This window comes from Fusarium graminearum, chromosome 4 (assembly GCF_000240135.3).
Source record: "Fusarium graminearum PH-1 chromosome 4, whole genome shotgun sequence".
Lineage (NCBI taxonomy): Eukaryota > Fungi > Ascomycota > Sordariomycetes > Hypocreales > Nectriaceae > Fusarium > Fusarium graminearum.
Window position 1 is genome coordinate 49,544 of NC_026477.1, and position 14,303 is coordinate 63,846.

Genomic DNA, 14,303 nt, shown 5'->3' on the forward strand with positions numbered 1-14,303 from the left:
ATAGCTGGTGCACCATCTCTAACCGTGACACAAATCGCCAAAATACAAGAAGCCTAGTACATGACTCTGGAACTGTGAATTACTCAAGTAAGAAATCACATGTGAACATCCTTATCTCGGGGACAGGTAACTTTCGCTTGTCAGGCACTGATATCTCGTAGCGCAGAGATTAACATTGTGATTTGCGCTTGGATAAATATGATGCACTCGCACGGACGAGGACGCGCGTACATTTGGCAAATTATTGAGGCATACAGAGTAGGTACTGACAGATGTTTCCCATATTTCAAGGTAAACGCTGATTAGAATCTTAGCTGAAATGTAACTAATACTTACGCCGTATCCAGTGTACCTTATCTAGGGGGGACAGAAAACAAAGTACATGTAGATCCCGTTTTTACTATAGTGAAAGTGGGTATTTATGTAACTTGTCTTCTGTCACCCTGAGGCTTATCTACTTTCCATATCTAAGCTTATTGGTGCCGACAGATCTGTCAGCAATGAACATTGCAATGGCAAAAATACAAAAAAAATATTCTATACAAATGACAGGACGTACATCTTAGTAGCCTTAATTAATCCTCAATAACCCTGTTACTAAGGTATAGTAGACCATCTGTTCATTCATCAGCCTCCTGGCATAACTGCTACAATGAAACAAATGTTTAATATGTCGAGGGGTCGAGCGTTCATTGCCTGTGATGTGTTGGAGCATTGATGAATAAACCCTGGGCGCCAAACACAGCCAACCTATAGTCCCTTTCAAAGAAAAGCGCAAGGGGTAAGTTAAGGGGGAGGCTCTCCCGCTTACCTGCCATCTGCACCTTTAGAGTTCAAGTTTCCCTTCAATACTCTAGTTCCAATATACTTTCATTTTTAAATATTGGCAGTCAATATGGCAGACTATTTTCACTACGATCCTTCCTTTCCCTTGGCACTTATCTTTTTTGTAATCTTTAGTCTTTCATTGAATCTTCATGTTTACCAAGTTGTTACAACAAGAGTATGGTTCTTCCTGCCGTTTTTACTTGGTTCCCTCTGTAAGTGTTCCTTTCATAGTGGACAAGTCAATCGTGAGCTGACAATGGGTATCCATCAGTCGAGGCCACAGCATTCATCAGTCGAGCCATCAGTGCGAAAGAAGCGCCCAACTACACGTTAGGCCTCTGCATGGTTCAGGATCACCTTCTTCTTCTTGGTCCAACATGCTATTCCGCTGCGATTTACATGCTTTTAGGTCGCTTCATCAGATATCTGGATGGCGACAAGTTTGCACTGATCAAACCAAAATGGTTAACTAAAATCTTCCTCTTTGGTGACATCACTTCTATCGTGCTCCAAGCGTTTGGTATGGATCTAGATCTGAGATTCCAACTCCTGATGGCATGCTGACTATAGACTACAGATGGTGGAGCTAATGACAAGACGGATTCATCACACAATTTGACAGCAACAGAAGATGTCGTAGTCGCTGGCTTGATAGTCCAGCTTGTGTTTTTCAGCATGTTTGTTATCGTTGCAGGTTGCTTTCATTACAGATTTTCCAAGAACTCAGTGGTACAGCCGCCTAACTGGCAGAAGTTCATGATGGTTATCTACTTTGCCAGCATGCTCATACTTATTCGATCTGTTTTTCGTATGGTGGAATATGTTGAAGGGCCTCAATCCAAGTTGCAAGCAGTGGAAGTATATGTCTACGCTATGGATGCAATTCCCATGGCTATTATCACAATCAGTTTTCATATCATACACCCTTCGAACTATATGCGAGGTCTGGGCAAGACGTTGAGCAAGACAGATAGCGAGACTTCTCTGGCTTCTCCTCATGTTTGATAACAATTATCATGGCGGATGCGAATGGGGCGATTGGCTTATACTGGTTTCTAAGGTTGCGTTTTCTTTTAAATCCTATGAGCTGGCTCACGATGGACTTGTTATTCTATGTTTATTTAGATACGCTAATAATCAGTACTTGGACTTTATGACTTGTTGTATTTACAATCATCGATGCGTGAGCGCCGTGTAGCCCTTCAATTATGATAAGAATACCATAGTTTGACTTCGAGTTTATGAGTAGAGATGTTAGTACGCCATAAAGACGAACACACATAACTGAGCCGCCGACTTCAGCATCACTACCATACAATTCCAAATCTATCACTGTCGAATCACGAACAGCTTCTTCTTCATTGTTGACTACATTCCTTAACTCTACTCAAGGCGACCAGCGTCATCTGGAAGAATGAGTAGCTACCGAGAAAGGATAATTTTCCCAGACATGTCTTGTCAGAGCGAGAATAGATATAGACGTGAACCTTGCCCATGACACGAGGGATGATGGACTAAAGATAGTTTCCATTTACAAGGGTAATCTGAGCTTGGTTTACACCGCGCTGCATGAGTTGAAGTGGTCTGGCCAGGAACAGATCAAAGATCCAGAATGCAAAAGCGATCCAAACCCACTTTTGTTATCCCCACTGCCAGTCATATCGATATGAAATTTGCAGGATGCAGCCAATCGTGGAAAGAAGAGAGAACGCGACATGGAAAGCGAAGAATGTCTCATATTGTTTTCATCTGAGTGGGAGTATAGACAACGGAATCAGCAGGACTAAAGACAAGGTAGCCAATATTCTTCAAATCCAATATTCCTATTTTACATCCTTTCCGTGTACACATTTGCTCATGACAGCAGGGTCAAGGTAGATCTGTAAGTATATAGCTTAATACAAACAGGGTTGAAGCATCCGATGATGGCTACCCAGCGATAAACGAGGACAAACGTTGACTAACACCGATTTGGTAATCCAGAGAAGTATATTGTTACGATTGGGGAAACGTATAGCTAAAGACAAATTGACAAAGCTCAAGAGGCCAACGCGACTACTAGTGTACGAAACAAGTTGCTGGTCTAAAGAGTTATATCATGACAAAGGATCTTCCAGTTTGTATTCGATAGTAATGATAATGGGTTTGATGATCCATATAAATGCAATGGAAAAACCATGTACCCGAGTAGGTACGGAGCCTACCCCGAGAGCTGACACGGCATGGGGCCTACCGAAACGAGGTGGGTGAACGAATGTGACAGGGAATCTTCAAACAAGTAATTGTGATACGGGGAGATATCGAAGCCAGGACAAGACTATAGGGATAGTGGCACATGTTATCAGCAGATCTATACTTTTGCTTGGCTAGATACAGATGAGGGCAAGTGTGGCTCGGTAAGAGTATTTAGGTTGAGGCTGGACTTTCTTCCTCCCCACAATATCCATTTCCCAGACGCGTTCCAGCGTGGCGTTATTTTGGCATCATTGCAATAGATATGGAAGCATCACGCCATTGTCTAGAGAAAGGCGTCGTCAGTAACTTTGCACTCTAGAGTTGCAGTAGCCATGTGCATTCGGTCGAGGCCATAATTCATAACATGATCACTGACACAAGTTACCTTAACCTAACATTACTATTATATCCACATATACAAGGAGGGACATGTACGGGAGCACCGTACCTAATGACTCTATGCTGTTATCTCCCTTTGATTTTATGTGACTATTTAATTGAATTGATTGAAGGTCTAAGCTAAGGGACTAAATAGACAAGAAGAAGATGTACACGTATGCATGATATGATCACGTGATCGTACTCGTGATGGCTTCACGCTCAACAGATATCTAGAGTTTAGTCCCAACTACAGTATATCTCTAATTCTACAATTCAGTGTTCCAGGGCGCCATTAGTGCTCAATTATATCTATGTATATGCGTAGACAGCCTCGGTCTAATCTGAACTTGAACTACTTATTTCATATTATTACTTGCGTACTGTTGTACCATTTGGGTACTACTACTAGACTCCCCTGTATTTTCTGGTTGACTACAAGGCACCTTCATGATTACAACGTGCAGTGTTTGCAATATTCTTGGTAATGAGACAACTGGATACTATGATTTCTGACTCTACGATAGATGATCTCGCCCAATCCACAACTCCTGAAGATCAGCTCTGAAAGCAGCAGCAACCGGAAATGACATTTCCACTGCCAAGAGACTCTGTATGATACAATCCTGCTGCCACTTCTGCCAAGACCGTGCCCCTGCAACACGCAACGGGAAAAGAACCAGCAACGGCGAGATCGGAGAATTCTCCAAGAGCATGGTTGTTGTCCCAAGTATATTATTGACATGCGTTTGTATCTCCTGTTCGCTCAAGGTGGGTGGTACAATTTCCATGTCCTGCCAGTATTGCATCTCGTAGTCAAACACTCCAGAGAGATAAATACTTGTAGCTGCAAAGTATGCCTGTGCCAGACAGAAAAAGCTCTTGGCTACTAAATCGATGTTTTCTTCTTCGGGGCATGTTGAAGACAGCCCGGCTTCCCAGTCGATTAGAGCTTGTCGGAGGCGAAACCCTTCTGAAATGATACCATAGGAGTTGTCCTGACTCATTCCATGCTGGTCTGAGGGTTGGCTCTCTGACGAGTAGAGAAAATCACGTACCCTAGGCAGATTCAGTCAGTTGTGCGTTCTAGGGTAACGAGTAACTATTTACCTAACGCGCAGAGTCGCACATGAAACAACGATGCTGAGAAGTTCATTCAAGCTACCATTGTCTCCTTGACTCTTACCCTGTATTTCCTCAACGAGGAGCCTCCACTCTGGACTTGCGAGAAACGTAGGTTCATTGAATATGATGGCCCGGCAGGCTTCAAATGCTTGAATCTCTGCAAAAAATCGCTGGCCGGGAATTGACTTACATGCTGTTGGGCCTGCAGCGACAAGAGCCTTGGATGTACCATGGACCAGGTGCTGTACCCACCCTGCTCCCGATGCATCATTCATAAGCTCAAAGATATCAGTTAGCAAGAACAAAAGAAGGCATACTCGAAATGCGACTTACCTCAAAAAGACCTAGAAGGTGTGTTGTCCACAAAACACAGTGAAGGGAACTAGGTTGTTGATCGAATTGATCAAGGGTTTGTCGCAACCCTGTTACTGCTTTTGAGTAGTGGCCAACAGCTAAGCTATAAGCCTTGCTTGAGTCAATTCCTTCGGATGCGTTTAATTTAAAGGCTTGCATTGCTCCAACCGAAAGAACGGCATGATGGACGAAACCAAATGGGACTTTGTTTTTCATCAAACTGACCACATCGGTTAAGCCCTTTGTCTTGGGATTGACAACGTTGCGTCGAAGAAATTCGTTGAAGTAGTGGGAGAGATAGTAGACATAATTATTAGAGAGGCCGATGCCCAGTTGAGGAGATGTGCTTCCGCAGGGTTTAGAGCGAGCCACACGACCATCAACCCTCACAGCAGATTGTGCATAGTCAATACGGATTCGCATTGGCTTCTGTGCCTCGAACGTGCAGTCGATCTGTTTCTTCTGGCAATTGTTGCATGGGTAGTTTCCAGAACACTTGATGACAAAATTAGACCACACTCACATAGGCGACGCGCCAAGATTGTCTGCACGAACCTTGAGGTGGCTTCTAGCGCACGAAACACATCTTGACCGTTTCTTGCGCCCATCAAATGGCCCGACTGGCATTTTCATGACTGTTTCGTTTCGTATTGCGTGTCGTTTGATGCGGTGTGATTACTGATGATTCAGCGGGGGAAAATAAACGGAATGTTGATTTATACTGAAAGTGGTATCGATTGAGCGAGCTTGGTCTGTGCAGCTGCCATTCCCTTTAGGGATACAATAGAGCGACGCTACTGTCGTGGGGAGTATACTAGCCAATTATGGCATCGACATTTGGGCAGGCTGAACTTAAGCTTGCTTCCTAGCCTGTCACATTGTATCTAAATGAGAGTCCATCCACAATTAACGTAAATTACGTCGCTTGAACTTGACCCAACTGAGAATAGTCGAGGGAGACTTTCTAGAAGGAGCATGGAAAACCACCAAGTTAGACGACATGAGGCTGTGCTGCTGACGAATTGTTTCTCGCGAGCTTGGACACATCCATTCTATCGCAACATGATTTCCCCATTCTGCTTGGCGACCTTATCCATTAATCCTACTATAAGTAAAGCTTTGCTACCCGTCAAGAAAGAGCTATCCCATCATTGCGCACCGTCACACATCGAAACAGTCTTCCAATCACAGTCAACAAGAAAGATTTGACAACCACTCTCATTGCCAACTTCAGCATGCACCTTTCTATTCTTTTTCTATCGCTACTAGGCATCGGAACTGCCATAAACCTTCCTGATCCCACTGGACCATATGGCGTGGCTCTCCGCCCCCAAGGCATGACCGATACAAAACGGATCGACCCTTACGACCCAAAAAAGGGCCACAGACAAGTACTTGCTTCTATCTTCTGGCCCATTCATTCGACCGTCTGCTCTAAGGAAATTGTTCCTTACATGCCGCCAGCCGTTGCCCAGTTCTATGGACAGCAGGCACAGAGCATGGGTCTTTCCAACGATACCTTTGCAGCCTTCGAGTATGCTGTCTGCAAGACGCCTGCTTCTGCAAAGGGGTGTGACAGCCAGAGATCATTTCCTCTTGCTGTGTTCTCACCTGGTGCTGGAAACTCTCGGCTACTGTACAGTAACATGGCACGGTCACTGGCCAGTTACGGCAACATCGTGGTTTTAATCGACCACCCTTATGATGCTGACATCGTTGAATTTCCCGACGGACAAATCATAAGGAGTGGTAATATCCCAGAGACGACAAAGTCTCTTATAGATTTGACAAAGGTAAGCACCTTCCTCCCAATTTTCGACGAAACATACTGACTTGTCTTTTCCTTTCCTCCAGGTCAGAGCTATGGATATATCGTTTGTGATTTCAAAGGTTTTGCAACCCTCTTTCCAGAGAAAGGTCTTCAAAGGTCTCCCTGGATCAGTAGATTCCAAGAAGGTGTTTGCTCTTGGACATTCTCTCGGTGGTGCTAGCGCTGCTGTGGCATCTCTGTCCGATGTTAGACTTCGCGGAGGGATGGATTTGGATGGTCAGATTTTTGAGCCTGCTCTTAGCAAGGGGCTAGATAAACCCTTCTTCCTCGTCGGTCGTCCCAATCACAGCAAGGAGGATACGACATGGAAGACGTTCTACGCAAAGCTTCGAGGACCCAAGAAGGAGATCGCAATCAAGGGCACTGTTCATGGATCATTCACTGATTACCCACAGTTGATCCAAGCCCTTCACCTACCCGCCTCAACTCAGAAGGCTGTGCAACAGCTCGTTGGGGATATCGATGCTGATTACCTCCAGAAGTTTCTCTCCGAGACCACTGTCCGTTTCATGAACATCTCTTTTGGCAGTGAAGCCAAAGTTTGATGCATTTTGGGCAGTTAGCATCAGTCGACATCAGTTGCCCTTTCATTCTATGTCCAGGACATTTTTACTTCTTGTAAAGTAAGATAGGAATGTAGTACTAATTGAAGATTATTTAATTTAATATAAGTCATTATCTGATTCTACTGTAATTCCGTCCAACTTGAAACCTGTGACTACAGAAGAACTCCCCACAGATTGTATGTCCTGCGTTATTACAGCATTAATTTCAATTGTTTGTCTTTTTCGCTGCAGCCCTCTTGGGGCATATTCCAGCAATGAAATCCCTCCATCTTTTACAGGGACTCGTGTAATTGACAGGGTTTATTCATAGTCGATATGCTACCAATAATCTACTGATGTTTCCCATCAATCTTTATCAGGCCACTCATCTCAAATACAGGTCAGCATCATTTATTCTGATTAGTATTGACCATTGTATGCGCGCGCTTCTTCCGTCATACATACAATATTGCATCATTAACCCAGGGATCAGTTAACCGTTCGTTGTCTTGGTAGCTCGTAAGCTGTACTCTGGACCCACTGGACGAGGTAGGTAGTCACAGACCCCATTCTCATTAATTCCCTCACATGAACTCCAAAGGAGAGCACATCAAGTCTGGTTCAGATAACCTGTGTTCAAAAATTGCTAATAAAGACAGTCTTTATTCAGCAGCTGAGTAGGCGAATCTGCAGGTACACTTCAACGTATCAAGCTTGTCACTAGAAACTGACAAATTCATCATAGGTGGACTTACTGGACACGGTATACCTCTGTCTTCGTCACCATCAAGGATATCAGTCGCATGGTTTCGCCTCTAACATCGGGCCACTTTACTCGTCTGAAAGGCACAGGCGAGACTGGAAAGTGAGGGATGTTTCTGTTAAAGTACTACTGTTAGTAAGACAATTCGGCCAGGTTATGGAACACAGCGAAGTTGCGGACAGCACAAAGAACATAAACAACGGAAGAGTCAAGATGTTGGACAGTCATAAGCAACTCAGCACTTAATTCAAATAGTATAATTCAGTTACTTGTTGTTCCTACTCTTCTCTGCCTAAGCGTCAGGCACAGTGCAGCTGACAATTAATAGGATCTCAGCTGTTCAGACGTTGATGAAGTTACTGAAACGTCGTAAACTATTTACCCTACAGCTGATAGTCCGTTTATCCGTACACAAATAAACAGGAGAAAAGACGGCTGTTACAAGTAACTGTACGGTGACATGTGTTAATTAATGTTGAATAGTTATTGAGTACTGCTCAACTTTGGTGGCTGTCTTTTGTAGTAGCATTGCGAAACAACAGGGTAAAGCAGTCGCACCAACAAGACTAAGAGCACTCCTAGCAGTCAGAGTTACAAATTAAAGGAGATATTGCAAGCATTCAACATGGGCTACTAGTAGCTCTTGTTGAAAATTGTAGCTTAACTAAGTTATCGAAAGCGATCATTACTGATCTTCTCTAATATCAGACAGAGTGTAGAATACTAATATCATGGGCCAATTGGTTCTCTGACTTCTCGCTTGAGATAACTGTGGGGCAAAATAATGTCGAAGGATAACTATCCACATAAAACAAAAATAGACGACATAATCCTTGTATTTGCCAAGGCGACAAATGACTCATGGAAATTGACATTCGTTTATCCATGCATTATGCAGGCATCTATAATACGATAGAGTGACTAAAGAAGAAGGAGAAGATACGGAAAAGGAAAACAATAGATAAGCATGCGCGACTGCTAAGTGAGGTATAAAAATGCCATTTTTGAAGATGTACTTTAATATGACCAAGATACGAAAATTACAATTAGACTCAATATGTAACATAGATTGGTATATGGTCTCGCTGATGTGATTGTAGTATACGGAGTATGGAAGGAAATAATAAAGGTCATACGTGAGGTGGAACGACCTACTTCATATGGTAAAGACACAGGCAAGGAAGGCACATGTGAAAACAACTAACAAGACAGGGAGGGACCAACAAAGACTGGGATTTTATGAAGTGGAGATATTATCTTCACTCCATACAGATACTCAGAAGACGGCATTTTATGGAGACTTCTTCAACCGACAGATCAGGGTTAACATAGCCCATGCAAACCATCGACCAACAAAGAACAATGGATGTTCTAATTCAAGTGAGGGACAGCTATTTAATAGTGTCCTGTTCCAGTGGAATTTATTGCGAGTCGGTTCCATACGGACGATATTCAACAATATGGGTCTTTGGCTATCAATCCTTCCCAGGTTGCATCGGGGTATCCCCTCAGATAAGCAACAGCAAACTAAGAAAGCACGCGCTACCGAAGACTCAGAAGACCTAAAGTCGTTTATAAAACCTCTTATTACGTCACTCGCCTCTGAGCTTGAGTATTCATCCCTCACACCAACTGATAATAGTGCTCTCTGGGATGCGATGTGCTTGTATGCGGATAAAACAGGCGTCCAATATGACGAGGGAACCCATTCAGGAACATGTTTCAAGATAGGTTTCACATATCCTGCTGTGAGCACATGATTGTAAATATGATGTAGTTATACACACTGATATCCTTTGCCAGGTTTGTTTCCCTCATCATCCTCTCGAGGTGCAGACATTTATCGGAATCTATTCCTGGCTCGGGCTACTCCTTGATGATGAAGCTGTTACTTATCCAGATGAATTCCAAATGTTCCATCAACGATTCTGCATGGGTGAAAAGCAGCCACTGCCTTTACTACAAGGTTGGGCGGACCTTATGAAAATGGCTTTCCAGTATTGGGATCCTTTGGTTGCTAACTTCATTGTTACCGCTTCGCTGAACTTTCTGAACGCAAATGCTCTTCAAGCCCGAGACGATTTCACTCGTGTTGAGCGAACAAAGGCTGGTCACAGCTGGGCATGGTTCATACGCGAGAAAGATGGTGTTGGGGAGGCTTACGCTTGGTTCACGTTCCCGAAAAAGTTATGCGAGGATAAATCACGCTTCTTGGAGGTGATACCCGATCTTTCTATGTGGATTGGCCTCACAAATGACATACTTTCGTCAGTCCACTCCGTCTCGAAGTCTGTATCTTTATTCTTACTAATTTCCTGGAGGTTTTGGAAAGAGGAGAAAGCTGGAGAAAAACACAACTACATCCACAGCAGAGGATGGTATGAGGATAAAGACATTTGGTCTACTTTTGAAGACATAGTTGACGACGTGAAGTTGAAAACTCGGAACAGTAAGTCTCACATCTCTCTTCCGTGATTTTATATTACCGCAGAATGACTGTATGATTTAAATCTCAGAGCATCGATACATAAAGGTTACTGATTGCTCTCTCTATGTGAAAGGACGCTGACGAAAACTTTCAATAGTGCGGCTTGTGCTCAATGGTAGGGATACGTACCTACAGTTATTGAACAGCCATCTACTGGGATACATCGCCTTCCATAAGCTCAATACACGGTACAGGCTATGGGAGGTTGGTTTAGGAGAGTAGAGAAAGGTTCCGCTATTGTAGAAATAAAGTGTTAGGTACATTTAAGCTGTTGTATTATTATTATATGAGCCTACATTGTGTTTCCCGAGTTTGCAATCTCTGTATATATTCTTGATGACACCATAATCATATGTCTACAGCTCATTGTGTATGGAAATTGCACAGGTAGAATGGCAATGCTCACACCGAGGTACCCAGAAATGGTAACTACCAGACCTGTTATCCTTGATGCTATCGCAAAGCCTGGCGCTGTGGTACACACTCATCGGTAAAAAGCTGGGCAGAGTATTACTGGAGAGGCTGAGCAGAAATAATTGAAAGTTACGAATACATCAAGATGTTGAATGAGAGCTATGAATATAGACGTATAGCTATAATGAGACTGTTCAAGAGACTCTACAATGGATGTTATCAACTGGAATGCAGCTCTACCTTTTACTCTTGTTGAAAGACAATTGTTGCATTGTTTAGCTAGGGCTAGCTCGATTGAGTAGAGATCGGTTCGCCGGCTGCGCTTATCCATATGCAGTAACCGGAAGCTAATCCTCCGAAATGACCATCAATTAACCGCAAAGCATTACAGCAAATGTCCAAGGAATAAAGACTTCTACCATCAGATGTTTACAGTTACAGCCGAACCATACGAGTCTAATTGCGGGGAAATGTGGATAACAGTTATTAGGCTGCTGAACCAAGCGGCACTCGGTTTTCACACCGCTATTATAGACAGCTCCTAGAGATTAATTGAGAGTGTAGAATACTCAATGGTAGTCGACTAGACAATTATGGAATAGTGTGTTAATACTGTATTTAATACGGACTTGCAGTGTCAGTTATTTTATATCTCAGTGTTCAGTCTGAAGTCATCTGCAAATGTCCAATCATTACCAATTATCTACCGGGGCTTCATGCAAGGGACATGGCACTTTAGTGCATTGTGGGCTGTTATTGGATATGACATTAGCCTATACTCCAATAAAGTTGTGTTTTGCCAAGCCGGCTATTGCTACTGGCATTTCTGGGGTATGTTAAGTTGGGAAAGACTGAAACACAGTGATTTAGCCGGGTAATTTGCCTCTCAGTTGCTGGGGAATTGTAGCCAGATCTGACGATATAAGACGGTTCAGAACGTCTGTAGAATATTCATCAGAACAGCCTGGTTAGGTCTTCAGTCTCCGTACAAACTTTGCCTGTTACAGAGATGCGTTTCAGTATTCTTCCCACCGTGGCCTTGGCCCTTTACAATGGCCTGGTTGCAGCCAACCCTGTGCCGTAAGTTCGTCAGTTGTAAATATCTGAAAGATTATTGTTGACAATTTGACGATAGGGAGCTCGAGTCTCGACAGACTTCTGGCCTGGACGCCGCCATGAAAGCCGCCGGCAAGAAGTACTTTGGCACAGCGCTGACAGTCCGCAATGACGCTGGAGAGACTAACGTTCTCAACACCAAGGGTGAATTTGGGTCCATCACTCCCGAGAACGCTATGAAGTGGGAGGCTATCCAGCCTAACCGTGGCCAGTTCAACTGGGGTCCGGCCGATCAGCATGCCAACGCGGCTACGCAGCGAGGCATGGAGCTTCGATGCCACACTTTAGTCTGGCACAGCCAGCTTCCCTCTTGGGTGGCTAATGGTAACTGGAACAACCAAACTCTACAGCAGGTTATGAAGGACCACATCAATGCTGTTATGGGTCGATACAAGGGGAAGTGCACCCACTGGGATGTTGTCAATGAGGGTACGTTGAACTTGAACCATTGACAAAGACGCAAAACTTACACTCACTCCTAGCTCTCAATGAGGACGGAACTTACCGTGACAGTGTCTTCTACCGTGTCATCGGCGAGGCATTCATCCCCATTGCTTTCCGCATGGTTCTGGCTGCAGACCCTACCACCAAGCTCTACTACAACGACTACAACCTCGAGTATGGTGGTGCCAAGACTGCAGGCGCTATCCGCATCACCAAGCTTATCCAGTCCTACGGCCTTCGCATCGACGGTGTTGGTCTGCAGGCTCACATGACCAGCGAGAGCACTCCTACTCAAAGCACAGTTACTCCTTCGCGGGCGAATTTGGCGTCCGTTCTCAACAGCTTCACCAAGCTGAATGTCGACGTTGCCTACACTGAGCTTGACATTCGCATGAACACACCTGCTAACCAGCAGAAGCTTCAGGCTAATGCTGCAGCCTACGCCAGAATGGTAGGATCCTGTATGGATGTTAAGCGATGCGTTGGCGTTACTGTCTGGGTATGTATTACCTCCAATATACTTGGTTATTATCTATACTAACAACTCGTAGGGAATCTCGGACAAGTATTCCTGGGTCCCTGGTACTTTCCCTGGCGAGGGTTCTGCTCTTCTCTGGGACGACAACTTCAACAAGAAGCCGTCTTACACTTCTTCTTTGAACACTATTCGGGGTCAGTAGGACTTTGTAGAATGTAGATAGTTACAGAAATGGATATGCTTCTATTAATTGCAGCTTGTTGGAAATGTCATCGATTACTGGTGAGCATCTCGTAGAGTAAAATAAATAAATTCACGCATTTGTTCCACCATTCCTTTCCCCCCAATCTATGTACATATTGTTCACAATAGCGTATCGGCGTGACAATGTCCCAGATATCTTATCATTAGATGATAACCATAGATATTGACAAAGTGTTTATTAAGGTACATTAAGTTTCCCTGGTATCCGTAACCAGGCCAGCCAGATATCTCTGATCACATCTTGAATTTTGCTTATCTCGCCTAAGCAAATAATATAAATTCGGTATTTTAATATTTGTATTAAACAAAAAGGTCGCTAGGCATATAAAGAGCAATGTAGTACTCTTGTGCATGCTAGAGATTTAGTTCCTAGAATATGCATGTATAAGTCAAGCCGCAGAAAATCTCATAATAAGTACAAAACCCGAGTTCTATCGTATCTTAACAGAGGTGAAGTATCTGGCGGTTACAGAAGCAGAAAACTAGTCGAGGTCTTTCGATACCTTTTCTACCCATTGGAACGTAGGATCAAATCCAACGTGCAACGTAGCAGGGCCCGTTCCTGTAATATTTCGAAACATGACCTCCCGCTTGGGGTTACCTGGCACTGTGAACTTCTCAGGTTTACCTATTCCTTTGCCGCCCTTCCCAAACTTGGATGCAATCTCATAGATTTGACAGTTGACAGTGACAAGCCTCAGCTTGCAGATTTCCTCCCATTTGAGCTGACCAACATCACCAGGATGACTTCGACATAGAAACCCTTTCAGGACGGAATGTAGCAGAGGCTTTGTAGGATCATCAGTACGAATATGAGACGCCCAACTGCTAGTGCAAGAAAACACAATGCGCTCGATATTGGAGGCGCGGGATAGTACGCTTCCGAGCTGGTCCTATTTCAAGATATCAGTCAACCATTACTATTGTTCGTGTAACCCAGGGCCTTCTTACAAGATCATGTTCCTCCGGGGCAATGTCAATCTCTCTTAGAAGAGGCAAATTGTCAATAAGACTCCCAATCGTCGATGGTGTCAGGTACG

General features: G+C 43.9%; 5 protein-coding genes across 5 annotated transcripts; 4 read left to right on the forward strand and 1 right to left on the reverse strand.

The window, feature by feature from the left end:
• Positions 1–198: 198 nt before the first annotated feature.
• On the forward strand, positions 199–1,833 carry FGSG_06441 (uncharacterized protein; the record flags this gene model as incomplete). Its single annotated transcript, XM_011327737.1, has 6 exons — positions 199–258; positions 348–378; positions 757–781; positions 961–1,040; positions 1,100–1,348; positions 1,406–1,833. The coding sequence occupies 6 exons, from the start codon at positions 199–201 to the stop codon at positions 1,831–1,833; spliced, it is 873 nt and encodes a 290-aa protein (XP_011326039.1).
• A 2,126-nt stretch (positions 1,834–3,959) lies between these two features.
• On the reverse strand, positions 3,960–5,547 carry FGSG_06442 (uncharacterized protein; the record flags this gene model as incomplete). Its single annotated transcript, XM_011327738.1, has 4 exons — positions 3,960–4,500; positions 4,552–4,844; positions 4,900–5,415; positions 5,476–5,547. The coding sequence occupies 4 exons, from the start codon at positions 5,545–5,547 to the stop codon at positions 3,960–3,962; spliced, it is 1,422 nt and encodes a 473-aa protein (XP_011326040.1).
• A 608-nt stretch (positions 5,548–6,155) lies between these two features.
• Positions 6,156–7,296, forward strand: FGSG_06443 (uncharacterized protein; the record flags this gene model as incomplete). The annotated part of the gene is made up of 2 exons (XM_011327739.1): positions 6,156–6,713; positions 6,775–7,296. 2 exons carry the CDS (start codon positions 6,156–6,158, stop codon positions 7,294–7,296), a joined length of 1,080 nt encoding a protein of 359 aa, XP_011326041.1.
• A 2,223-nt stretch (positions 7,297–9,519) lies between these two features.
• FGSG_06444 (uncharacterized protein) lies at positions 9,520–10,769 on the forward strand (the record flags this gene model as incomplete). Its single annotated transcript, XM_011327740.1, has 4 exons — positions 9,520–9,807; positions 9,863–10,326; positions 10,381–10,508; positions 10,645–10,769. 4 exons carry the CDS (start codon positions 9,520–9,522, stop codon positions 10,767–10,769), a joined length of 1,005 nt encoding a protein of 334 aa, XP_011326042.1.
• A 1,244-nt stretch (positions 10,770–12,013) lies between these two features.
• On the forward strand, positions 12,014–13,296 carry FGSG_06445 (uncharacterized protein; the record flags this gene model as incomplete). The annotated part of the gene is made up of 5 exons (XM_011327741.1): positions 12,014–12,045; positions 12,097–12,506; positions 12,560–13,020; positions 13,073–13,193; positions 13,256–13,296. 5 exons carry the CDS (start codon positions 12,014–12,016, stop codon positions 13,294–13,296), a joined length of 1,065 nt encoding a protein of 354 aa, XP_011326043.1.
• Positions 13,297–14,303: the final 1,007 nt, after the last annotated feature.